Raw genomic sequence first — 25,913 nt, 5'->3', positions numbered from 1 at the left:
TTCTAGTGTTAAAACCTCCTGCAGGATGAAATACTCCATTAAACTGACACACAAACTGGCCTATAATTAGACACTTCCAGCCAGCTACGGCCCTTATGCAATGACACTATCTTACCTTTCTTCCATTCCTTGGGTGTCTTTCCTGCAGCCAGTCTTTCATTGCAGATTCAGGTCAATGGAGCTGTCAGTTCTTTAGCACATTCTCTCAAAATCTGTAGAGAAATTCCATCCAGTCCCACAGCTTTATTGACATCCAGAGTACTCAGTATTTCAAACACATGCTCTACTCTTGAACTTCTAAACCTCGAAGCTGCCTATCCTTCTAGTGTTAAAACCTCCTGCAGGATGAAATACTCCATTAAAGAATTCATTGAACAACTCCACTATGCCTTCTGAATCAGTCACTCTATTCCCATTTTTATCCAACAATGCCATTCTTCCACAGTCATTTCTCCTCCTACAGACCACATAGCTAAAAAATTCCCTAGGATTTTCTTTGGATCTCAGTGCCAATCTCTTCTCATATTCCATTTTTGCCTTCCTTACCATATTAGTCACTCTCTTGATCTAAGTCTTACATTCTTCAAACATCTGCTCTCCACCCCTCTCCTTATATCTCTTTCATAACTTCTTTTTCACCTGTAGTTCCTGTTTCATATTGTTTGTCATCCACTTTACACCAAATTGTGTCCTCTTCTTCACTCATGGAATACAGCTTACCATTGCTGATAACAAATATTCCTTCACAATTTCCCAAGCACTAATGATATCCCAGCCTTCCAATTCTGCCCTCCATGGAACTGCCTCAAGTTGATATCTAAGATTATTATAATCATCTGCCTTATAATTCCGCATATATTCCCTTCTCTCTGATACTCCTGCATGTCTTCATCTTCCAAGTCAAAACCACATAGTCACTCTCTTCAACTGGGGGAAGAGATGCCATCTCAGTTATAATCAGCTCTTCTGATGCTATGACCAAATTCAAAACTCTTGAACCTCGTGCTCCTTCTATTACATGCTGCTTAAGACATCTGTCCCTCAAGAAATCTAGAAATTCCATTCCCTTATTACTACATGCATTTTATTGTTTCCAATTTATACTGCCATAGTTAAAATCTCCTATAACAATCATTCTTTTTGCACTTGCCAAGCTCAACTGCCTAAACATCTCATGCTCCTCACCCTCTATGCTCCTTACCTTGTAGCAACATCTCACTAAAACTATAAATTGTCTGTAAATTGTGTGTTCACAATGTCGATTTGTCTGTATATCGGATGAAAACCCTGCTACCTCCATAAGAGATAGATCAGCTAACTCATCTTCAATTGAATAACTCATATTAAGATTCCTTCCATCATGACGAGAATTGAAAGTACACCTTTTCCAATTGATGGGCACAAATTACCATCATTCTTCCAATTGCACTACAGAGATGCTGATTAAATAGCAGTGGCTGACTAAATCCAGAGTTCTACAGAAGACTACTAATCAAAGGCCTATTTTCCTTGACTGTAATCTCTTGATTGTAACCATTCTCTTATCCATATTACCAACTTCATATCTCTCTGGATTTGCTGCCACTTATGTATCCAACTCAGCTGTTGCTTTATTATAAAAAGTGAGCAAACTGGCTGAGAGGTTATTATGTCCAACTACAACCAACAGGTTGTGGTTGGACATCTTTCATCTCGAAGAAGACTTTCATCTTTCATCTCGAAGAAGACTATTGATTTGCTTACTGGTGGCTGCTTAAAGAAGTTCCATATTTGGTTTCTAGAGCAGAATTTTCAGATTATGTAAAAAAAAAAATTAAAAATAGAAAAAATATATAATATTAATAAGAAATAGAAAAAAAATCCTCAGCTCACCCACAGTACTAATATATATATATATATATATATATATATATATAAAACCTTTTGTAAGTGGGAGTCACATAAAGAAAAGAAAAGAAAAAAAAAAGAAAAAAAGTTAGTGGGCTATTGTACACCATTCACAAAACTATATCACCCCCCCCGCCTCCTCATATGGTATCTCATTCATATACACCAGCTCCTAAATTTGACTCCATGCTCATAGTATATAAGCTGAATTACCAACTAATCCCAAAGCTGTATTTACATCAAAAATTTGTAATATCCTATATAACCTCTGGTTTGTATATCCTGATTTCCACAGTACCATAAAGGTGCCAATCGAGTGAAAATAGTCCCACTGCATAAAGGAGGCTAGAATGCAGAAATAGCAAATTATAGGCCAGTTATCTCAGGAGTGGTGGTAAAGGTATTGGAAAAATTGGTGAAAGACACAGTTCATGACTGGGTGGATAGGAATATTATTATCATACTCTATTATTATTATTATTGAACAGATACCTCCTGGAGTCCTAAGACTCACTGTGAGAAATCCAAACTATCAGCACAATATCTATTGCACCTTGAAACCATTAAAAGACAAAGCACTCACAACTGACTCAGGCAACCTATTTCTTTCATTCACCACTCTCTAAGTAAAAAAGCTAATTCTCAGGTCCTTGCTAACAATGCCCTTACCAAACTTTTCAAAGGGATGACCTCTTATTCTTCCTCTCTAGCCAAGTGCTCACACCTTGCCCCTGCATCAATCCTATAAAATTCTTTAAGGAACTTAAATGTTTCTACCCCCCCTCTCTTTTTAGCCTATCAACCAAATTTGCAATCCACAAATCTTCAATCTATCCTCATAGGAAGCATTCCAGAGGCCTCTCACCATCTTTGTCACTCACTTCTGGATCCTCTCCACCACTTCCTCATGCAAAAGAAATCCAGGTGACCAAACCTGAGCAGTAATCCAGATGCAGTCATATCAAGGCTTTATAAAGAGGAATGATAACTCCCTAATCTCTGTTTGTTAGTGTGTTCTTCAATAACCAAGTAATCTGATTAGCTACCCTGGCTACTTTAGTACTATGCCCTCTGAACTTCAACTGTCTGTCTTCTACTACCACTACTACTACTACTACTACTACTACTACTACCACCACCACCAGTACCCCCCAAATCCCTGGCTTCAACAATTTCTGGGAGTACACTTCAATCAATGTGGAACCCAGCATATAATCTTTTTATCCCAAAATGCATAACTTTACAATTTTCTGAATTTAATTGACATTCATTATGTTTTGCCCACAATATGTCAGCATATTTAAATCATCCTGCAAGCTCTTTACATCACCTTGATTAACTATTACCCTATCCAATGTTGCATCATTAGCAAACAACTAAATATCTCCCTTCAAATTATTTCCTATATCATTTATGTACAAATTAAACAGCAGTGGTCCAAGTGGAACACAGCTTGCACCACTAGTCATCTGCCTTCTCCTGGATTCTGCTCCTTGAGTGTCTTTAAGGCACAGTATGATGAGCTGTGTGTATGACAAAAGGATGAGTCTAGATGAGTCTTTAACTCCATGTAGCCTTAAGATAATAATAATAATAATAATAATAATAATAATAATAATATACAAATTTTTGGTATGTACCTTTCAGCCATCTATTTATCCTTATCATCTACCCCCCATTTGTTGCAGTTTGTATAACATGTGGTAGCCTTTCTTTTAGTGTTATGCGGTGAATCAGCATTAATTTTAGTAAAATTACAGAGACTATAACCATCTTAGAAATAATTATTTTAATTTCCTAATATTTTGACCTTCATATTAAGGTCCTCATCTGGAGTATACACATATATATACAAAGACAAACTACATTACATTTCTAACAGTAAGCCAAAAGTGAGAATGAGTTGATCAATTGTTATTCTACTGACCTGATCTCTAGAGGGGGGGGAAATGTGGCATCCTGTCAAATGCCTTTGCAAAATCCAGATGACTTGCCATTCTCTTTATCCAATTCAGCTGTTACTATTATAAAAAAGTTATCAGATTACTAAGGCCATGCTGCTCCTCATAGAGTATGATATTTTTATCCACCCATATCCACCAATTTTATCCACCATTGCTGAATTCTCATTTTGACCAACTTCTCCAGTACTTTTAAGACCACTTAAATTGAGTCTCAGCCAGAGCTGAGACATAAATTAAACAGCATCATCAAAGGCATCACCAGTTCTGCACATTCCCTTAAAACAAGAGCTGATATCCAATCCAATCTCTCGTCTATTGGATTCAGAGTCTGCAATATCCTAAGTACCTATAATTCATCAACCTCTGTTCTCACATCAATTCCTGTCATCTCTGCCATAACAATGTCTTCACTTGAATGATTAAACCCTTGCAATATGGTCATCCAGTAGCTCAACAATTTCATCTGCCTCTATTGCCTTGCTACTATCTGCACTCATTAAAGTTATCATTCGATAGTCATTCTTCCTTTTATTTGCCACATAACAAAATAACTTTTTTGTTCCTTTGACCTGCTCAGCTAATTTTTTCTCATAGTCTGATTTTGTCTTCCTTACAATACTGGTCACCTTTCTTGCCTGACCTTTGTTCTGTTCATGAGTTTGCTGGTCACCATTCTCCTTATATACTATTTTTTTTTTAATCTTTTTTTTTCAGCTCTTGCTCAATGATACTGAGCAAGAGCTCGATCTAATATCCTGGTCATCTTCCTTCTCTTGGATTCAAGAGAAGCAGCATTAGCTTTAAGAAAGTTTATATTAATTTAAATGCATTTTTCTATCTACTAAATTATTAGAATAATATTATGACAAGACAAAATTAGATTTAGTAGAACTAAATGTAATTTAGGTCCTTTTATTTTGTGATTATAACTTTCTTGGACATCTGCATGGAGTTATAGACTCAATGCAGGAGGCACACTCTCTAACTATTGTTTACACAATACCTATCATACACCTCAAACAAAAAAATATAGTCACACCCTTGTAATGCAGTTCCCACTCTTGCTAACCACACATTCTTACAGAATTTCCAGGGATAACCCCCTTCTTCTGCTAAGTACCGAAAAAAAAAAATCTTCACTGTTAATTCTTTAAATCTTTTTTAATAATTTATATGTCTTATCACATGCCTTGTTCTTCACCTATCTACGATCATTTTATATTACCCAAATCTTCAATATTCCCTCATAAGGGGCATGCCATATACCTGACACAATCTTGGACACCTGCCTCTCGATCCTCTCCACCACTCATCGTTATGATATCTAGAAAACTAGCTCTGCATGCAATAGTTCATTCTCATTTACACAAATGAGAATAGCCTACTGAGAATGTATATCTTGTCATGCATAATATGTTATGTATGAATGAAACTTGGTACTTTCTTTAGTTATTGTTAGTGCTACAATTTTTATTTTTTTATTTTTATTTTTTAATGCTTAAGAAAGGTTGGAAACTTACAGTTAGTACTACAGATTTGGTAAGGATTAAATAATCTCAAAACCTTATTCTAGAGATCAAACATTAACCTTTTTAACCACTTTCATCATCTACAACATGAAGAAATTCATGAACATTGATGCTTGCAGTGAGATTCAAACCCATAGCTTGTTGGATTTATAGCAGAGATGCTATCCACTTGATCAAAACTAGACTGGCAAATTATTCAAATATTTTCTAAAAAACCTAAAAACTAAGTATCTTAAATTGAATTTAAATATAAATATTTTATCCAGTAATTTGAGAAGTGCTTGACTGATTAGTATATACTTATATGTGCATGCTTGCATGTATGTTCAATTATACAGAACAAACACAGGCACACAAAACACATACCTATCTTCAAATGTTCCCCATGCCATCAATGCAGATTCAATACTTTTAATGGCTTCATTAATTTGTTCCCATTTTGCTGCCCAAGATTCTCGAAGCAGCCGCATTTCAGAACGGATGCAATCTCTTCCTTCCATACTCAAACTCAAGTAAATAGTTTCTCCAGCATCAGTAACAGCAGAAAGGAGTATTACACTTTGTTCTTTTTTGGCTAACAGCTCCTAGGAGAAAAAAAAACAATGAGAAAAAATTATCTCAAGTATATATTTTTCATATAACTACCTTCCTCTGAAAAGCATATTCATCGAATATACAAAAATAATATGAAGAAAATAAAATAAATAAAAGGATCAGATGATTTGGACTGCCATTAGCAACATAATAGTGGATGACAAGGACTTGTGTGTGTGTGGGGGGGGTAAATGTTTTAACGATCATTGGATATAAAATTGGTTTTATTTGAATTTTGAATATAACTATTTTATTCAGTAGTTTAAGAAGTGCTTGAATGATTATTTTTTAAAATATATTTTATTGTTTTCAGCTTAGTTTTCACTTAGCATACATGTGCATATTATTATTATTATTATTACACCCTGCATGGAGTCGACAGACTCACTGTGGGAGGTTCATTCAACTGAAAACATATTTATTGTACAGAATCTTAAAATACTTAATATGCCCTATATTAGCAACATATTCAAGTAATGTGTTCCATTCACTCACAATTCTTCATGTAAAAAATCTACTCCTCACACCCTTTTTTGCCACACTCTTACATAATTTCAAGAGATGGCCTCTGGTTCTTCCCCTCTCACTCTCTACTATTTGGAAATAATACATGTTATTTAAATTGTTTTTAAATCAATGTATTTAAATTTAATGTATATATACAAGTGTAAGTGAGTTTGCAAATGGGCATTAGTAATGATAGCAAAAGAATTGGTGCCAAGAAGAGTAGGAACTCAACAGGATGGCAGAAATGTGGGAAGCAGTGCATTTTAGGCAACCACATGTAAGAGAGAGAGAGAGAGAGAGAGAGACTAACAGGACAAATGATATAGTCAGGTGTTGCTGCAGGCTGGGTAGATGGGTAGATGCAATGAAAAGATGGCCCTGATGCTGCCTGCAGTATCAGGGGATATGAGTATGAAAAATGACATGGAAAAGATTAGGAAACACAAGTACAATGCTGTACATTGGACTGTAGGATAATGTAAGAAATGGATATCAGTTGATTTTTGATTATGTGTTGCTCAGTTTCAGAATGTCCAGTTGAAATTATGAGAAAAAATCAAGCAGGATATCAGCAGAATTATGTAAGGAGAAAAGGGTGCAGTCAGTGAATGTGAGGAAGAAATTTGAGAGAAGAATGGAAATCTATAAGTATGATAGATTACACAAGAGTGGAATTAATGTGAGTCAAATTGAGAAGATGCTGATGAAATAGCAAGTAATGAAGGAGAGAATAACAAATAAGAGGCAATATTTAGGAGCTGGAGAAGTAAGAAAAATGTAAAAGAGCAGAAGAGTGAGATAAAGGAGACTGGAGAAATGCTTATGGGTAGACAGAGATAGGAGAGTAATGAGTAGTAAGATAATGGGAATGCAAGAGGAACAGAAAAATAGGGAAGTTGGAATAGAGAAAGTGACAAAAATGTATGTTGAAAGCAGTAGTTAATGAGTATAAGAGGGTAGCCTGGGATGCAAGGAAATGGTTGGAAGGAATATGGTAGAGAGAAAAAAAAAAATGCCAAGGTCAGGTACAGAGAAGTTATAGCTGAGAGATAGCACAGGTTGAATTGGTCATGGACACAATCAGTTAATGTCTTTGTTTATACATGCCTGCAGTATCAGGGGAGCAAAATGCTTACACTGCATGAGTTAACTTCACTAAAAATTGTTTCTATAGGTGAAACATGATTGAATGAGGATGACATACTGACAAGAACAGATTAAGAGGATATGATTGTTGTTTTTGTTTTCTTTCGTGAGGATAAGGACAAGAAGAGGAAGCAACATTTTTGATAACAGTGGAAATGTCCTCATACAGGATGGAGAAAACAAAAGGAGGGAAGGGAGGGACAGTAGTAGGCAGTGTGATGTTATGAGGTGGAGTTGGATAGAAAATGTATCAATAACTGGCTTAACAAACAGTAAAGCATCATTAAATATGCAATTATGGTGATATATATAGTTATCTTTCTATAGCAAACTCATAAAAACCAGAGGAATCCTATGTTATTATGAATAGTTTACTACAGTGAATCGTTTTTAGAATAGCATCATGCCTATCAGTTTTGATTAAAATTCTTTATAGTGGAAACTACACAGAGACGTAGACTGTATACAGTAGAAACTGTGAGGGAGTCTTGAATATTATTATTAATATTATTATCATTTACATCATCTCCATGGAGCCCAGAGACTCATTGTGGAAGACCCAAATCAACCATCATACACACAAATCCAATCAATATATAGACTTGAATGTGTTACTAGACAAAATCATTTTTCAAATTTTTGAGGAACAACTATCACAAGTAGTATATAACAGAAGGCACAAAGGATCAAGAATCTTGAATTTGAAATTTTTATCAGAGGATGCTATTGTAAAGAGGTGTAAAATATGCATGTAGTGTGGGAGGGTGTCCAATGATCAGCTGGTCAATAGTGAGACTTATCAAGGACTCAAATTCAGTAATCAAAAGATATATAGGAACTACAAGACTAGTGACTGTGAAAATGGCAGAAGACAGTGTAGCTATAGTGTGGAATAAGGAGAGCAAAGCTACTTACATTGATCAAGGGCCATTTAGCATGTATTTAATGTTATTTAATGGCTGAATGAATTTCTAATAGTGGGCAAGTTACACATGTAGGCATAAAATGGATGACTGCAGAAATTAATAAGCAATCTTTAAAAAGAAAGCTTGTATAAAGTTTTCTTTTCCCCCAAACACTTTCTTTTTCAAGAAAGCATTATGGAGAAGTATAAAGAAAGAGGTAATAATCAGTTACAAAAAGAATAAAAAAAAAAGGCTAGGAATGTGACTCAGTTTGTACAGTTACTGAAAGTGCAGCATTCATAAAATATATCCCACTGGTCCAAGAAACATCTCAGAGATCTTTCAATATCTGTCCAGAAGAAAAATAATTATTATCAGGGGAAGATGTTGGTGGATGAAAATGATTAATTGGTAAGTACTGCAGAGGATATAGCTGAGGTATATAATGAACAATTCATCAAATAGATGAAGAGATGGTGAAGGAGAAGAAACTAATAGTGAGCAAGCAAGATATACAGTAGCAAACAAATTAATCCGAACAAGCCAAATTTTCATCAAGTTTTTGGCTTGGGTTTAGATTTAGTTTCAGTTTAATAGTTTTGGTTTCTGTTTACTATTTTCGGTTTTGGTTTTAAGTTCAATATTTTGTTTGAGTGCTGCACATTTTAACTGTCTCCATAATGTTTTATTAACAGTGTTGTGCATTTTTAGCAGTGTAAACAAGTTGACATTCATAGTGTTTTATTCATGTTGTGTAGCTATAAGATATAAAATGGATCCATCTACAAGAAAGCATTCAAAAATATGTAATCTTTCTCAGCACAAATCCATGACTCAAAGACAACTTGCCAATTATTATTATAATTATTATTATTCAGACCTCCATGCAGTCAAAAGACTCAGCGTGGGATGTCCTTCCTAACAACATAAAGTCTGCCAAGACTCATCGAGGGCAGGTCCCCCCTAAGAAACACAAAGTCTATAATACCACTCTTTAAACTCATTGACTGTTCTCGCTCCCATCACTCCATCAGGCAATGCATTCCATGGTTCAACCACCCTCCATGCAAAGAAACCACTCCTTACCCTCTTGCTCACAGTTTACTTCGAAACTTCCAGGGATGGCCTCTTGTCATCACTCCTTCCCACTGTTCAACCAAGCGAAAGAACTCCCCAGTGTCAACCCTGTAACCACCTCTCAACAGTTTAAAAGTCTCAATCATATCACCTCTCCTTCTTCTATCCACCAAACTCTGCAGTCCACATTCCCTCAGCCGATCCTCATAACTATCCTTGTACAGTCCTGAAACCATCTTTGTCATCCGTCTTTGTATCCTTTCCACAGCTAATTTATCCCCTTCAAATCCTGGAGACCAAATCTGAGAACAATAGTCCAAGTGTAGTCTGATCAGAGACTAATACAACGGAATGATAACCCTCTTATCTCTGCAGGTCAGTGTCCTTCTCATAATTGCAGTAATCCTCTGTGTTACCTTCACCACCTTTGCAATATGTCCCCTAAACTTCAGGTTTCTATCAATCATCAACCCCAGATCTCTTGTCTCCCCTACTTCCTCAAGTATAACTCCTCCCACAGAGTATGCAGCATCACATCGATGTTTCCCAAACCTCAAGACCTTACATTTTGCTGCATTAAACTGATATCCCCATTCATTTGCCCATCTATCTAGCTTATTTAAATCCTCTTGCAGGGCTACCACATCTGCACTATTACTAATAATCCTTTCCAACTTCGCATCATCTGCAAACAACTGATATCCCCTTGCAATCCACTGGCAATGTCATTGATATAAAGGTTAAACAATATAGAACCTAGTACTGAGCCCTGTGGGACCCCACTTGTAACCCTCTGCCTCCTTGAAACTGTTCCACCATACACAACTCTCTGATACCTATCAGATAGCCAATCCTGAATCCAGTTGACCAATCTGACATCCAGACCCATGTGCTGCAACTTAAATATCAGCTTATCATGTGGCATCCTGTCAAATGCCTTCACTAAATCTAAGAAAAATGCATTATATGCCTTTCCCCCATCTAATGTTCTTGTAACTTTATTATAAAAGACTAGCATATTGCTAAAACAAGAGCACCCTTTCACAAATCCATGTTGACTCTCACAGATAACATTATCCTCATCTGCCCAATGCTGTATATGGTCCCTCACTACTTTCTCCAAGATTTTAACAACTACTGATGACACAAAGACCAGACTATAATTAGACACTTCCAGTCTGTTACCACCCTTATGCAATGGAACTATCTTACCTTCCTTCCATTCCCTGGGCACCTTTGCCGAAGCCAGACTTTCATTGAAAAGTCAGGTTAAAGGCACTGTCAGTTCCCTAGCACATTCTCTCAAAACTCGTGGTGAAATACTATCCAGTCCCACAGCTTTACTGACATCCAGAGTACTCAGTATCTGAAAAACACTCTCCTCCTGTACCTCTAAACATCGAACCAGCCCTATCCCTCGAGCATTAACTCCTCTAGGATGAAATACTCCAATAAAGTGTTCATTGAACAATTCCACTGTGTCCTCTGCATCAGTTGCTCTATTCCCATTTTTATCTCACAATATCATTCTTCCACAGTCATTTCCCCTCCTACTGGCCACATAGCTAAAAAATTCATTAGGATTTTCTTTGGATCTTAGGGCTAATCTCCTCTCATATTCCAGTTTCGCTTTCCTTATCACACTAGTCACTCTTCTGGCCTGTGTCTTATATTCTTCATGCATCTGTTCTTCACCTGTCTCCTTATATCTCTTCTATAGCCTTTTTTTCACATGCAATTCCTGTTTAATATTGTTTGTCATCCACTTTACTCCAAATTGTGTCCTCTTCTTCACTTGTGGTATACAACTTACCATTGCTGCTAACAAATATTCTTTCACAATTTCCCATGCACTAATGATATCCCGGCCTTCCAATTCCTCCCTCCATGAAACTTCCCGAAGTTGATGTCTAAGACTATTATAATCACTTGCTTTATAATTCCACATACGTTCCCGTCTCTTTGATACTCCTGCATGTCTATTCATTTTCCAAGTCAAAACCATATGGTCACTCTCTCCAATTGGTGGGAGAGATGTCAACTCAGTTATATTAACTCTTCTGATGCTATAACCAAATCCAAAACTCTTGAACCTCTTGTTCCCTCTGTTACATGTTGCCTAAGACATTTGTCCCTCAAGAATTCTAGAAATTCCATTCCCTTATTGCTACATGCATCTTCCTCTCTCCAATTTATACTGCTGTAGTTAAAATCTCCCATAACAATCATTCTTCTTGCACTTGCCAAACTTAGCTGTCTAAACATCTCCTGGTCCACATCCTCTGTGCTCCTGGGTCTGTAGCAACACTCCACTAAATATCCTGTCTTGCCTACCTCTACCTCACACCATACGCTCTCAAAATCATGTCTCACTTCCTTCCAAAGCCTCCACTCTTAGAGACATAGGTCATCACTTATCATAAGCAGTACTCCACCACCATGCTTACCCCTGCTATCCTGACGAAAAATGCTATACCCAGAGACCTCTATTTCTGTTGTTATATCCTGTTCTGTCAACCATGCCTCAGTGATTGCAATAATTTTTGGCCAGGCTGATGCTATCTGCGCAACCAATTCCTCTCCCTTATTCCGGATACTCCTGGAATTAGTATAAAGCATATAAATGCCATTGTTTCTATACCCAGATTAGTGTGGTGTTGGTTTAGGTACTATAAATCTGATTTTAAAGAGGTTCAGGGAGACAGTTACCTTTTCTACTGACAGAAAAGGAAAATATGGGTGAAAAAGGAAAACTATCCTTACTCAAGATCACTTACTAGTAATGAAAAGCAAATTGAATCCAATATTATCTGCTGTAGAGTAAAATAGAGACAGCAGCTAGTGGGATTAATGTTTTGACACAACGGTCTGTCGAAGACTGTTGGTGGAGGAGACTGGCCACAGACCAAAAAAAGAAAAAATTATTAGCAAAGGCTATGAAGAAAAGGAGGCTCCAGTGTGCAAAAGTACAAAAATTAGATGGTTGCGAAATGGAAGAGGCCATATTCTCAGATGAAAGTCATTTCTTTGTCCTAGAAGAGCAAGCCCTATGTTTGCAAATCAACAACTGAGAAGAATTATTCCAACCACCTTCAACAAACTCCTAAACACTCAACTAAAAAAATGTTCTGAGGTTGTTTTATATATAACAGTCCAGGATCACTTCTGCCTGTTGACAGTATGATGAAAAGTGACCAATACATAAAAATATTGGAGAAAAGAGTGATCCCACAGATCTAGAAAGACAAGGAACTCATCTTCCAACACAATCTTGCTCCATGCCACATTTCAAAAAGAGTGAGAGTTCCTCAAAAATCACAACATCCAATTGCTTCAGTGGCCAGGTAATTCTCTTGGCATTAACCCAATAGAAAATTTGTCGGCGTTAATGAAAAATAAATTTGGAAAATTAAATTGTGATACCAAGGCTAACTTAATGCAATCCACTATAAAAGTATGGTTTTGATATATTATTATTATTATTACGGGCAGCTTTAGCAAGGAGTCCTTAGACTCATCGAGGGAGGCACTAAATATCATGTCAAGAACAACTATTCGACATTCACACAGTATCTATCATATTTTGCCTTGAACTCATTCACAGTCATGGCACCCACAACAGACTCTGGCAGCTTATTCCACTCATTTACCACTCTCCAAGTAAATAACCTAGTTCTAACACCCTTGCTAACCACACTCTTGCCCAATTTCCATGCATGCCCCCCCCCAGTCCTCCTACCACCAGCCCTGTTCTCAAAAAATCTCCTCTGAATTAATCTTATAGAAACCCTTCAGTAATTTGAATGTCTCAATCATATCACCCCTTTTCCACTTATCAACCAATTTCTGCAACCCACAAATCTTTAACCTGTTCTCATAAGGTTCATTCCATAGACCTGCTATCATCTTGGTCACTTGCCTCTGGATCCTCTCCACCTCCTCCCCATCAAGAAGATACAGAAATAAGAAAAATGTGCTCTACATTGGTAGAGTACATGCCTAAGCAATTTGATGAACTTTTTAGGAACAGAGGAGCACATATAAATTCTTAGGTAAAGTTCAAGTTTATTTTCTTGAAAAATTAAAATTTTTCTTTAAAATCTGAGTGTTCAGATTAATTTGTTCACTACTGCATTTTGAAAAATTAATACACTTGAGGATATTAAGCCAATAGGAATTGATGACACATCACTGCGTGTTTTTAAGAGAATATTCTAGTGAGATAACAGTAGCAGCATGGACAATATTTAATAAGTCTCCCAAAAGGAACCAGTCCCAAAGGAATAGAAAGAGGACAAAATTGTTCTACTCTAAAAATAACAGATAAGATTGAGATTTTCAATTGTATACTAATCTGAGTCTGGAGTTGTAGATAAGATGAAGTGATTAGTGAAAATTCCAAAATGGGGTTTAAAGCAGCAAGATTCTCTGTGATGATGATGAGGAGGAGGTGGATCAGTAAAGGTTTTTACCCGTGGATAGGCTTATGTGTTCGTCAGACATGTTGTAATAGATTTCACGGTATGATATAAACATAGATGGATAAGAAAATAACTATTTATTATCTTAAAAGCTAATATTTCACTGGTATTATATCCAGAATCTTCAGAGCACACAACACAAAGTTTGTTACAAATGAAAGACAACCACAATCTGGTGTAACAGTGGGGCTAGTATAAGTAATTGCAGCATGCAACACAAGACTAAAGTCCTAATATGCCGCCATCTAGATTAAAAAAATAAAAAAAAGTCAAAGTTTTGAAATAGTAGTCCAAATGATAGTCTTAGAAAGTTTGAAAAAATATAAAATAAAATAAAAAATAAAAGTAATAAATATTAATTCGGTCTTAGGATGACTGTCTCCCAAATCTTTGGTAGATTTATACAGCCATACTTGTTAAGGTTTGGAGTATGTTTTAAGGTTTCTGTTGATTCCAGGAACAACCTCTTTGACTTGTAGAAGCTTCTATGCATTACTTTTATTTCTTTCCAATTGATCCTGTGTGCAGGGGTATCCAAAGTATCCGCCTCAGTGAACACAAAAAATATATCTGACACTTTCGCTATGCCAAGTCGGGTCTGGCAGACCATGCTTTGGATACCTCCTGCATAAAGGATCAATTGGAAAGAAACAAAAGAACATCCCTTTTGTCTCTCTCTCTCCCTCTCTCACACACACACACACACACACAGCTCATTATACCGTGCCTTAAGCACGTTAAAATTCTCTGCAGATACCACATTCCCAGGCAGTGCATTCCAATCATTCACAACTCTCCATGCAAAAAAACTGGCTTCTCACTCCTCTGCTCACAACCTTCTTATATAGCATCCAGGATGACCTCTTGTTCTACCTCAGTCTTCCACCATTTTATGAAAAAACCTCTTCAATGTTAATTCTATAACAACCCCTTACTAACTTGTCATATCTCTCTCTGCTTCATCATATTCACTAGAATCTGCAGATCGCATTGTCTCAACTTTTCTTCATATTCAACATTCCAGAGATCAGAAACTATTTTGGTCAATTGCCTCTCCAGTGTCTCTTCATCGTTTTGAAAACCAGGTGACAATGTGCACACTAATTCATATGTGACCTAATCAGAGCCTTATACAATGGAACTAGAATCTCCTTATTTCTACAAGTCAGTGTCTTCTGCATCATTCCCAAACTTCATTATGTTGTCCTCACAATTTTATCTTCTTCATATTCAATACCATCAGCACCCACTAAAGTTATCCTTCCAAAGTCATTCTTCCTTTTACTTGCTACATAGCGGAAGAACTCTTTGTGATTGCCCTTGATCTCTTTGGCAAAGGTCTTCTCATAATCTGATTTAGCTTTTTTTACTATGCTGGTAACCTTCCTAGTTTGAGCCTTGTACTGCTCATGAGTGTACTGATCGCCTTTCTCCTTGTAAATTCTCCATAACATTTTCTTTTTTTGCAGATCAAGCTTGATACTACTGCTCATCCATCTAACATCTGCCTTGTTTGACTTCCTGACCATGGGGACACAATCTGATATTGTTTTCCTCAGATACCCACTGATTTTATCCCACACACTGCTAACATCTTTCCCCTGCAATATGTTCTGCCATGGGATGGCTGCAAGCTCACTCTGAAGCTTGTTATAATTGCCTAACCTACAGTTCCATATATAGCCCTTCTTAACAGAAAAATCCACAGATTTTGCAACCTCCCAAGTCAATACCACATGATCGCTTTCACCAATTGGAGGTAACGAGGACACCTTACTTATGCATATAACCTCTGAACCAATAACCAGGTCCAACACTCTCACACCACATGTCCCTTCAGTTATGTGCTGTTTCAAGTAATTATCTCGTAGAAGATAGATGAACTCCATTTCTTTTTTGCTACGTGATATTTCCTCCTTCCAATTGATATCACTGTAATTAAAATCCCCCATAATAATCACTAAGCCTGCACTCATTGCACTAATTTGTTGATGCATGAATTCAATATCTTCCCCTGTACTCCCTGGCTCCCTGGCCTATAGCAGCATCCAACTGTATATTTGCATTGGTCACTATTTTGCACCAGACCGCCTCAAATGAACTCTCATTCACATGTCTATCATCTTGATATACTACTTTCTTTGGCTGCAACACATCAGCTATCATCAACAGTACTCCTCCCCCCAATTCTATCTTTTCTATCCTCCCTGAAAATACTGTACCCATCACATTCAATTCCAGTGACCACATGTCCCTTCTGCTGACAGCCAAGTTTCACTAATGCCTACAACTTTTGGTGAGATTGTACTGACTAATGCCAAAAATTCTTCTCTCTTATTTAGAATGCTTCTTGCATTGGTATACAAAAATTGCAGATTCCCTCTAGATCTTGACAAGGACAATCTGCTTCAGAGATGACTGCTCTCTCAGCGAATCCCTGCAATTTACTTTCTCATAGATCCTCTGTTTCTGAATTCTGTCTTTTTTAAAGATATTTTCATAGGTGCTGTTCAACTCAATATGCCACCACTGTTCCTCTGCTTTCCTCTAAAAATAGATTTGCTATAGATTCAGTGAAAACCTAAATTTAGTCTGGGGTTTCGAAAAGTTTTGGATAGAAAAAAAGCATTCTTCCTTTAAGTAACATAAGATATACCATTTCAGATTCACTTTCACAGCTTATGATTATTTTAGTTTTGTGATAAGGAAAATGGAACAAATGAGTTATTCATTTGATTGTTGAAAGGATCAGTCTTCCATTCCAAAAAAAAACTTGAATTCAAATGCACTTACCTTCTACCTCTCCAATAATGGTGGATGAAATATATATGTTATTAGAAATATTATATATATATATATGTCTCTATAAAGAAATTTAAAGACAAGAAGCTGAGAGATATCAAAATATAAAAAAAAAACTATTTATTATTTTTTGAATGCACAATTAGTTGCATTTTCTTAGAAGACTTTATCAGGTACATAACATGGAAAGAGAAATAAAAAAATATACATTACAAGAGAGCAACAAATGCATTGCTGATATTTGAAGTCGTTTTGAATGCTATAGTTTATTGAAGAAAAAGAACTGTGGAATCAACAAAAATTGTCCTCAATCTTGTCCATCTTAATACTAACCTTAGCTATAATCTGATTGTCACACTTCAGCTATTTAACTTTGGCAAACACAAGATCATGCCCATGTGAATGTGTCCAACAATAGTATAGAATCCAGAATGCCTTCAAACCTCAGCAAATAAGTTTGCAAGTTATTTGTATGGCTGTTGTTCTCTTGAAGCGTATATTTTTGTATTTCTCTTTTCATGTTATGCACAGAATGAAGTCTTCTAACAAGTCATCTTGTTAGATGACCTGTTAGAAGACTTCATTCAAATAATAAATAGTTTTTTTCTATTTTGGTATCTCTTGTTATCAAGTCATTAGATCCTGTGTTTAAGAATTCTGTCTTTTTCATAGATATTTTCATAGGTGCTGTTCAATTCAACTAATGTAATTTCTTGAATTATATCATACAGCCGAGTAAATCCATTGTATCAAATGGATTTACTTAGCTTTACTCATTTTGTATATGCATATATACAAAATGTATATATGCAAATACGAGGATGGTCTGAAAAGTTCTTGGCCTAACAATGAAAAATGAATTTATAATTTCAAAATTATTTTTAAATTTTTTCAACATAATCTCCCTTAAGACTAATACATTTATTCCAGTGATGCTTCAGCACCATTATGCATCCCTGTAGTGGTTCTCAGTAAGATCTGCAAAATATCCCTCTACAGCTGCAATCACCTCTTGATTCGAAGAAAAACGCTGACCAGCAAAGAAAAATTTTAGTTTTGATAACAGACAGAAGTCAGAGGGAGCCAAATCTGGGGAATAGGGTGGATGTTCCAACGATTCATAGTGCAGATCCCTTAATTTTCCCATTGCCAAGACACTTTTGTGGGCAGGTGTATTGTCTTGATGAAAGATGATTTTTTTTCTTCTGCAAACTGGGTCTTTTCTCACGAATTTTTTCATCTAGTCTGGTTAAAAGATTGGAATAATATTCCCCGGTTATTGTTTTACCTTTTTCAAGATAATTAATAAACAAAATACCTTTAGCATCCTAAAACACCATTGCCATTACCTTTCCTGCTGATGGAACTGACTTTGTCTTCTTTGGTGCTGAACAACCGGCTTCTGTCCACTGTTTTGACTGGATTCTGGTGTGTTATGGTGAATCTAAGTCTCATCCATAGTAATAAATTGACGAACAAAATCAGTTTTATTCTTTTTAAAATGCTCCAAGCACTGTTCAGAGATTTTCATGTGAAATTGATGCACAAAATCATCTTTTAACGAGAGTTTTATTCTCATTAAAACGCTCCAAGCACTGTTCAGAAATTTTCATGTGAGTGTAACAAATTCAGTTTAAATCCTTTATCCAAGTGTGAGCAAACAAAGTTTGCATCTGAAAGTATCTTCAGGACTGGGGTAAGGTAGTACAACACTGGGCAATTCGTTGCAAAGGTGGACCAAGCTAACATCACTCCTATCTCGGTATCTCCCATAATGCAAAACACATCTCCTTGCGGATGTGTATAATGTTATGCATTAAAGGAAGGGCCACTACCCAGACTAGTTTCGATCTTTATTGAGGGCTCTTCGGTTTCATGTGAGTGTGTTTTATCTGCTGTGAGCAAGCGCAACACCATCTTGCGCAAAGCTTTTTCATATGCAATTCTTCATGCAAAATGTATCCTACATTCTTCTGAAATGCCTATAGTCTCAGCAATTTCATGCACTTTGGCTCGCCAGTCATCCAATACCATATCGTGCACTTGATCAATGATTTCTGATGTCGTTACACTTTTTTTGGACGTCCTTCACGTGGATCATCTTCAAGGCTTTTACAGCCACGTTTAAACTCGGCAACCCATTTCTTAATCATTGAAAACGAAGGAGAAGAGTGCCAATAAATCTTTATGAACTTTAAATGAATTACTTTTGGCGTTAAACCTTCTTTTACAAAGAATTTTATAACCGCACGATATGCAATTTAATCCATTTCAAGGGATACAGACAACACTTTTGCTTCAGACAGCTGTATAAAACAAACTACTTGATAGAATGCCTTGCAATTTCACCTCGATGCTTATGACAAATGTACCAACTTAGAAAAAAAAACTCTTGCCGATAGTGTTGCCATCTATGGCCGAGGCCGAGAACTTTTCCGATCCCCCCCTCGTATATACATATTATACGCACGCACACACACACACACACACACACACACACACACACACGTAATGTACACTTAAAACCCAATATTTATTTTTCTAAACCAAAGATAATTAAATGTTATCATCTAACCTTCAGAGTATGCAACCTAGCTTCTAAACTTATCTTATCTCCAATAGTTTCTGGAGCTGCTTCCAGTTTTTGATCTATAACACTTAGCCAATTTTGAAGATCAACTTTAGCCTGTTCATAATTCTTTTGTGTTTTCAACAAACCTTGGAGCTTTCTTAAGGACTCCTAAAAAATAAAATAAATAAATAAAAAAATAATAATAAACTAATGATTATGGAAGCTTACTCTTATTAATAATGAGATCAACACAATGAATATATTTTATTTGTTTATTTATATTTTTCATGGCAACATCTATTATTACGATGATGATTATTATTGTACAAGCACCTCAATGCAGTCCGAAGACTCATCGCGGGAGTGCCACTTCATTCACACAATTTATCACTCCACTCCTTGAACCAAATAATAACTGACTCTGGCAACCCATTCCATTCATTAACAAACAACTCTCCAAGTGAAAAATCTAGTCCTCATGTCCTTACTAACCACACTTTTACTCAACTTCCAAGGATAACCTCTTGTTCTGTCCCACTCTAGCTAAGTGCTGAAACATATCCCCTGCATCAATCCTATAAAGCCCTTTAAGTAACTTAAATGTTGCTACCATATTCCCTCTTTCTTACCCTTCAACTAACTTCTGCAGTCCATAATCCTCAATCTACCCCTATAGGGAACATTTCACAGACTTACCATCTTTTTTTTGCTTGCTTCTGAATCCTTTCCACCACTTTCTCATTCCAAAGAAACCCAGGAGACCAGAAGAACTGAGCACAGATCCAGATGTGGATGTATCAAGGCTTTATAAAGAGGAATAACAACTTACTTATCTCTACTTGTTAGTGTGTTCTTCGATAGCAGTAAATCTTAGGAGATACCTTAGCAATATGTCCTCTAAACATCAACTTTCTATCTTCCACCACCCTAAATCCCTGTTTCATCCATGAATGCAGAGATAGGAAGGGAAAGAGTTGATTGTATTGGCAGGCACAAATGATTTGAAAAGTGAGATATTTGTAATGCGTGAGGATATGAAAGAGTGCCTGGATTAAGAGGGGAAAAAAAGGGGAAGGGGTGAGAGAGTAAACACTGAGTCTGCTGTCATGATATGATAGAAAATGAATTGTAAAAGACCATCATGGTGAATGACTGAATGAGAATATTATAACAACTGGAAAACTACCAAAACTGTGACGGGAAGCCAAAATAATTGCTATGCCCAAACCAGGGAAAGATCCAAATAATGTCAAAAATCTACGACCTATCTCCTTGCTTTGCTCCACCTTTAAGCTCTTTGAATGAATTCTCCTTAAAAGTATTTCACCACTCATCAAAAGAACACTCCCAATTGAACAAGCTGGCTTTAGGCCAGGAGGAAGTTGCTGTGACCAGGTCCTGGTCCTGCCAAGAAATTGAAGCATGCTTCCAGAAGAAACTTAAATCCGGGAGTCACTTTCATTGACCTAACATCAGCTTATGACACAGTCTGGATCAGGGGCCTCCTCCTAAAGCTGAGCAATATCATAAGGTGGAAAACAACTTTCTAGCTTTTTGAATCCATTCTCTCCAACAGAAAGATTCAGGTCCATATTGGTGGAAAAAAAGAGCAGGCCCAGATTCCTCCACAATGGTCTTCCACAGGGCTCTGTGTTATCTGCTTTACTATTTAACATCTACATGTCTGACTTACCACATACCAGCTCAAGCAAATATGTATGCCAATGATCTCACTATCCTACACCAGTCTACCTGCTGAAAACAACCTTGAACAAAGACCTGAACATCCTAGAGGTGTACTTCAAGCAGTGGTACCTGAAAGCAAACCCAACAAAAACTGTGTCCACAGCATTCCACCTGAACAATGTAGAGGCAAATTGACACCTCTTTCAAAAAATCTGACAAAATGATGAAACATGAGCCTCGCCTGAAATACCTTGGAGTGAGCATGGACAGAAGCCTAACCTATAAAAGGCACATCACCAACCTGTCCAACAAAGTTAAAATAAGAAATAATATCATCTATCGGCTTGCTGGAACAACACTGGGTTGTGGTGCTGATGTCTTAAGGTCATCTGCACTAGCCCTTGCATTCTCTGCAGCAGAATACTGTGCCCATGTCTGGGAAAAGAAGTGCACAAACTAACATTATAGACACCCAGCTAAACTCTACCATGTGCACAATTAGTGGGACACTGAGAAGCACCCCTTTCCCCTGGCTGCCTGTCCTATCTAACATTGCTCCACCAAATATACAGAGAAGACAAGCCTTGATTAAAGTATTTAATAAAGTAATGAGCAACCCATCCTGCCCCAGCAGCAGACTCTCATAAATCTACCTAGTATTCACCTAAAATCCCAAAATCCTTTCTGGTCCATGGATGAACTCTCTTCAATTGCCTTACCATCAACAACTGACATGTGGAGAGAACAAGGATCCAACAATCTTCCAACAAATGATTTACTGGTTGAAGATCCCTGTGCTCTGCAGCCTAGTTTTACCCTTCCTAGGAAGATTTGCTCATCTATCAACAGGATCAGAACTAACCAGGGCAGATGTGGCTACCTACTACATAAATGGAGTAGTCAGACCACCCTTATTGTGACTGTTCCCCTGTGGCCCAGATGATCACTCATACTGTGAATGACTGCCCAAGGTGCCAACTTCATGGTGGTGGCCTCCAGGACATCTACATGGTGACAGATGAGGCCAATGTCCAGACCAGAATTGGCTTTCTGGTCTGGACATTGACCTGTAGCTGCTTTTGTTATAAGAATAAATAAATAAATACTGAATGAGAAGATTAATTATGTGTGCAATTTAATAGCTGTAGAGAATGAATTAGTATATGCCCGATGGTTTGCAGTTGAATGGTTCTGGAGTTCGATTTTAGGAGAAAGCGTTGTTAAGTGAGGGATGGGAAGTGAAAAACCAGAGAACTAGAAGTATTAATGGGAAGAGAATGCAGTCAAGCACGTATCTGGCAACTTCTGGGACAAAGGAGTCCCAGAAGTTGCCAGACTATTTACTTGGACAAAGGAGTGGAGTTGTGGTTTTAATATTAATAAATGCAAGGTGTTGCATTTTGGAGTGAAGACATATAAGGCTGCATACTATAATGTCAGTGCTGTACTGCAGGAAATGGATGAGATTCAAGATTTGGAAGTGATGGTAGACAGTTCAGAGAGCATATTGCAAGTGTTGCAAAGGCTACACATTGTAGTGTTGCTATGATAAGAAGTACTCTAATATGTAGGGATAAGGAAGTGGTTGTGCCACTGTATAAAGTGTTGGTCAGACCACACTTGGACTATTGTGTTCAAATTTGGTCTCCTGGTTTTCAGTGTTATGTGGAAACATTGGGGAGGATCCAGATGAGTAAGTAAGACATATCAGGACTTTAGAATGCTGGCTATGTTTGAAGAAATGTGGATTGTAGAGTGTGGCGAATAAGAGGAAAAGAGGAGATATAATAGAGACATTTAAGTTAGTTAAAGAATTTTATCAGATTAATCCACATGGGATTATAAAAAGAATAGAAGGTGAGAGGGGAGAAAACCAAAGGCCATCTCTGGAAGTTGTGTAAGAATGTGGTGAATGTGTGAAGAGTAGATTTTTTAACGGAGAATTGTCAGTGAATGGAATGTATTACTAGAATGTGCTGTTAATGCAAGGAGTGTTACAGATTTTAAGATTCAGTATAATAAACATGTTGTCAGTTGAATGAACCTCCAATGATGAGTCTGCAAACTACATGGAGAGTGCAATAATAATAATAATAATAAAAGAAAAATAATGATTAATGTCAGGTAGAATCAGTTAACCTATACAACTGTGAAAATTGGGAACTTTGAAATTGAAAAAGTGGAACAATTTAAATATTTAGGAGTAATGATCACTAGCCAACCAAATAAGATGGTGGAAGTGTAGAATCAAATAAAGAGAGGTAATCAGACTTTCTATTTTCTCTCTTGTATATTCAGTTCAAAAAATATTCATTGTAAGAGTAAAGTAAAAATATATAAATTGATAATTCGTAAAGTTGTTACCAATGGATCCTTAAAAAATATTTGGATCAGTGAAGGATAATAGTCTCTGGAGAATCAGACATAACCATGTGTAATATCAACTTTATAAAGAACTCACAATTTTTGAACTTGAATCAAGTCCAAAAAATTGCAGTGCACAGGACATGTTTTTCGTATTGAATATTACAGTATTCTTAGGGAGACAATAAATAGTAAAATTATTAGTAAAAGCCCAAAAGGAAAACCTTTAACAGGATGGAAAGGCACCGTTAGTTAAGATGGCAACATTGCACTATAATTCCAAACTGGTGAAGTAAAGTTTTGGACAGACAGGGTTGGAGCAAACAACAACAATTGAGACCAAGGCTCAATTTGGGATCCATAAGAAGAAGATGAAGAAGTAGAAGCTGGCTGAATGGTTTGTTTATCCATTCTCTAAGTGTCAGGTCAAGGACTTGAATCCTGCCATAGGCATGGATGCATGTGATTGTCTTTAGGTGGGAGATCAATTTCATTACTTGGTGCAAGACCTTATTATTGGAATACTGAAATTGCTTAAAAAAGTTCCATATGTGGTCTCTATATAACTAACTAAAAAGTAATCTGGTATGGATGCATGGATATTGATTATTACTCTTGTTGGTGTTTAGTGGAGAAAACACAGGTTGAAGGATACTAAGAAATATGCTAAGCATGGACACAGGTACACTAGCAGAATACACACTTCTCTTCTTCTTCTTTTTTGGCATGTCACCAAATGGCATGTCATCAACTCCACTGCCATTTAAGAACTCTATTATATGTAACATAATAAAGGACTTTGTGGCATGCAGTGTTTGCGGCATGTAGGCTTCCCAGGAGTTGGATATGTGGTGGGAGAGAGAAGAGGGAGTGCGCATATGTGCAAAATGCAGGCAGTGAGAGGAAATCAGTGAATTAGATATTTGGCTAACCAACCTAGTTGCTTCAGGGACGGGAAATGAATGTCGGGAGATGAGTAGTGTGATAGGAGAGAATGACGAGTGGGGAGACAAGTAGTGTGACAGGAGAGAATGACAAGCGAAGTATGAATGAGAAAATAAGACTCAGAGTGTGGAAGGCTTGAATGACTGTGAAGTTTATGGAGATGGTTTTGATTGGGTAAATGAATGGCGAGTAAGGGTGACTAACATGCAGAGAGGGATAGATGAGCTGAAAGAGGAGGTGGATATCTTGTGAACGAGATGAGAAGTATGAAAGATCAGATTAGGAGAATGGAAGACATGTATGCAAGACAAATAAGGAGTGAGAGAATGTTTTGGGAATGATAGCAGAGGAGAGTTCAGAAGCAGTAGTAGAGAGGGAATGAGAGAGAGGTTTGGGAATGATAGAAGAGGAGAGTATAAAAACAGTAGAAGAGGAGAGAATGGAAACAGTAGAAGAGAAGGAATGACAGAGAGTTATGTGAGCTATAGAAGAGGAGAGAATAGGATGAGTGGAAGAGAGGGAATGAGAGAGAGAGAGAGAGATAGGAATGATAGAAGAGGAGAGAATAGGAACAGTGGAAAGAGATGGAATGAGAGAGAGAGTAATGGGATTGATACAAGAGGAGAGAATGGAAACAGTAGGAGAGAGGGAATGAAAAGAATGTGAGGGAGCACTGGAACCAGGGATAGAGTGATGTCAGGAAGGCAAGTAAGTAGGGGAACACAGAGAGAAAGTGTTAGAGGAGAGTAAGATATGCATGGGAGCAATCGAGGAACAGGATAGTAAGAGGTATAATGTATGGGAAATCAATGATCCGTGGCGTGCAAGAAAGGATGCGTGAGGAGTGTTTGCCTGGAAGAACGATAGAAAGTGTGGCTATGGCAATTAAGAGGAGGTGAAAGGGGGGATGAAATGATTGTCATGGTAGGAATAAATGACTTGAGAGGTAATGTAAATTGGGCAGCTAGAGATATGAAATTCTTGCTTGAGCTAGTATGAAAGAAGATGCAGAAAGAAAGATAGTGAGCATATTGCCTAGGTATGATAATGACGAGCTCAGCAGAAGAGTAGTAACAATGAATAGCATAATAGCCAGAATAAGTCAAAAGAGAGGATTGGGATATGTGGATGTTTCGAGGACATTTGAGGACAGAAAGGTGCTGTATGCGAGGGACCGCTTGTATTTAAATGAGGAAGGACGTAGGCACCAGCAGAGATTGCTGTTCTGAATGAGTCAGTGTGTCAATGCAGAGAAACTAGAATGCCCAAGATGGATATTAGCAGAGGTGGCCTCTTGTGGGAATGGGTACTTGGGAGAAGGGGGACGACATCAGGTAATGCTGAGTCCAGTGGAGTCTAGAGGGGGATAATGCTGGGTATAGAAACAGGGACATTTTTATGCTTTATACTAATGCCAGGAGTATCCAGAATAATGGAGAGGAATTAGTGGTGCT

The 25,913-nt window shown here is 37.2% G+C and overlaps 1 protein-coding gene across 1 annotated transcript in view; it reads right to left on the bottom strand.

Annotated features, from left to right (window-relative positions):
* The window catches only part of LOC150102416 (muscle-specific protein 300 kDa-like), a 1,203,500-nt gene that overhangs the window by 1,032,366 nt on the left and 145,221 nt on the right, over positions 1-25,913 (bottom strand). The window contains exons 10-11 of the mRNA XM_090399574.1: positions 19,468-19,632; positions 5,747-5,964 (exon numbers count right to left, since the gene is read on the bottom strand). Coding sequence (XP_090255700.1) covers positions 5,747-5,964; positions 19,468-19,632 — 383 coding nt within the window. The remainder of the gene's footprint in view (positions 1-5,746; positions 5,965-19,467; positions 19,633-25,913) is intronic.

This window comes from Typopeltis vanoorti, chromosome 10, assembly GCF_054136105.1.
Source record: "Typopeltis vanoorti isolate ZY-2024b chromosome 10, IOZ_Tvanoo_1.0, whole genome shotgun sequence".
Lineage (NCBI taxonomy): Eukaryota > Metazoa > Arthropoda > Arachnida > Uropygi > Thelyphonidae > Typopeltis > Typopeltis vanoorti.
Note: the sequence above shows the minus strand (reverse complement) of the source record. Positions and strands in the feature narration are given on the sequence as shown.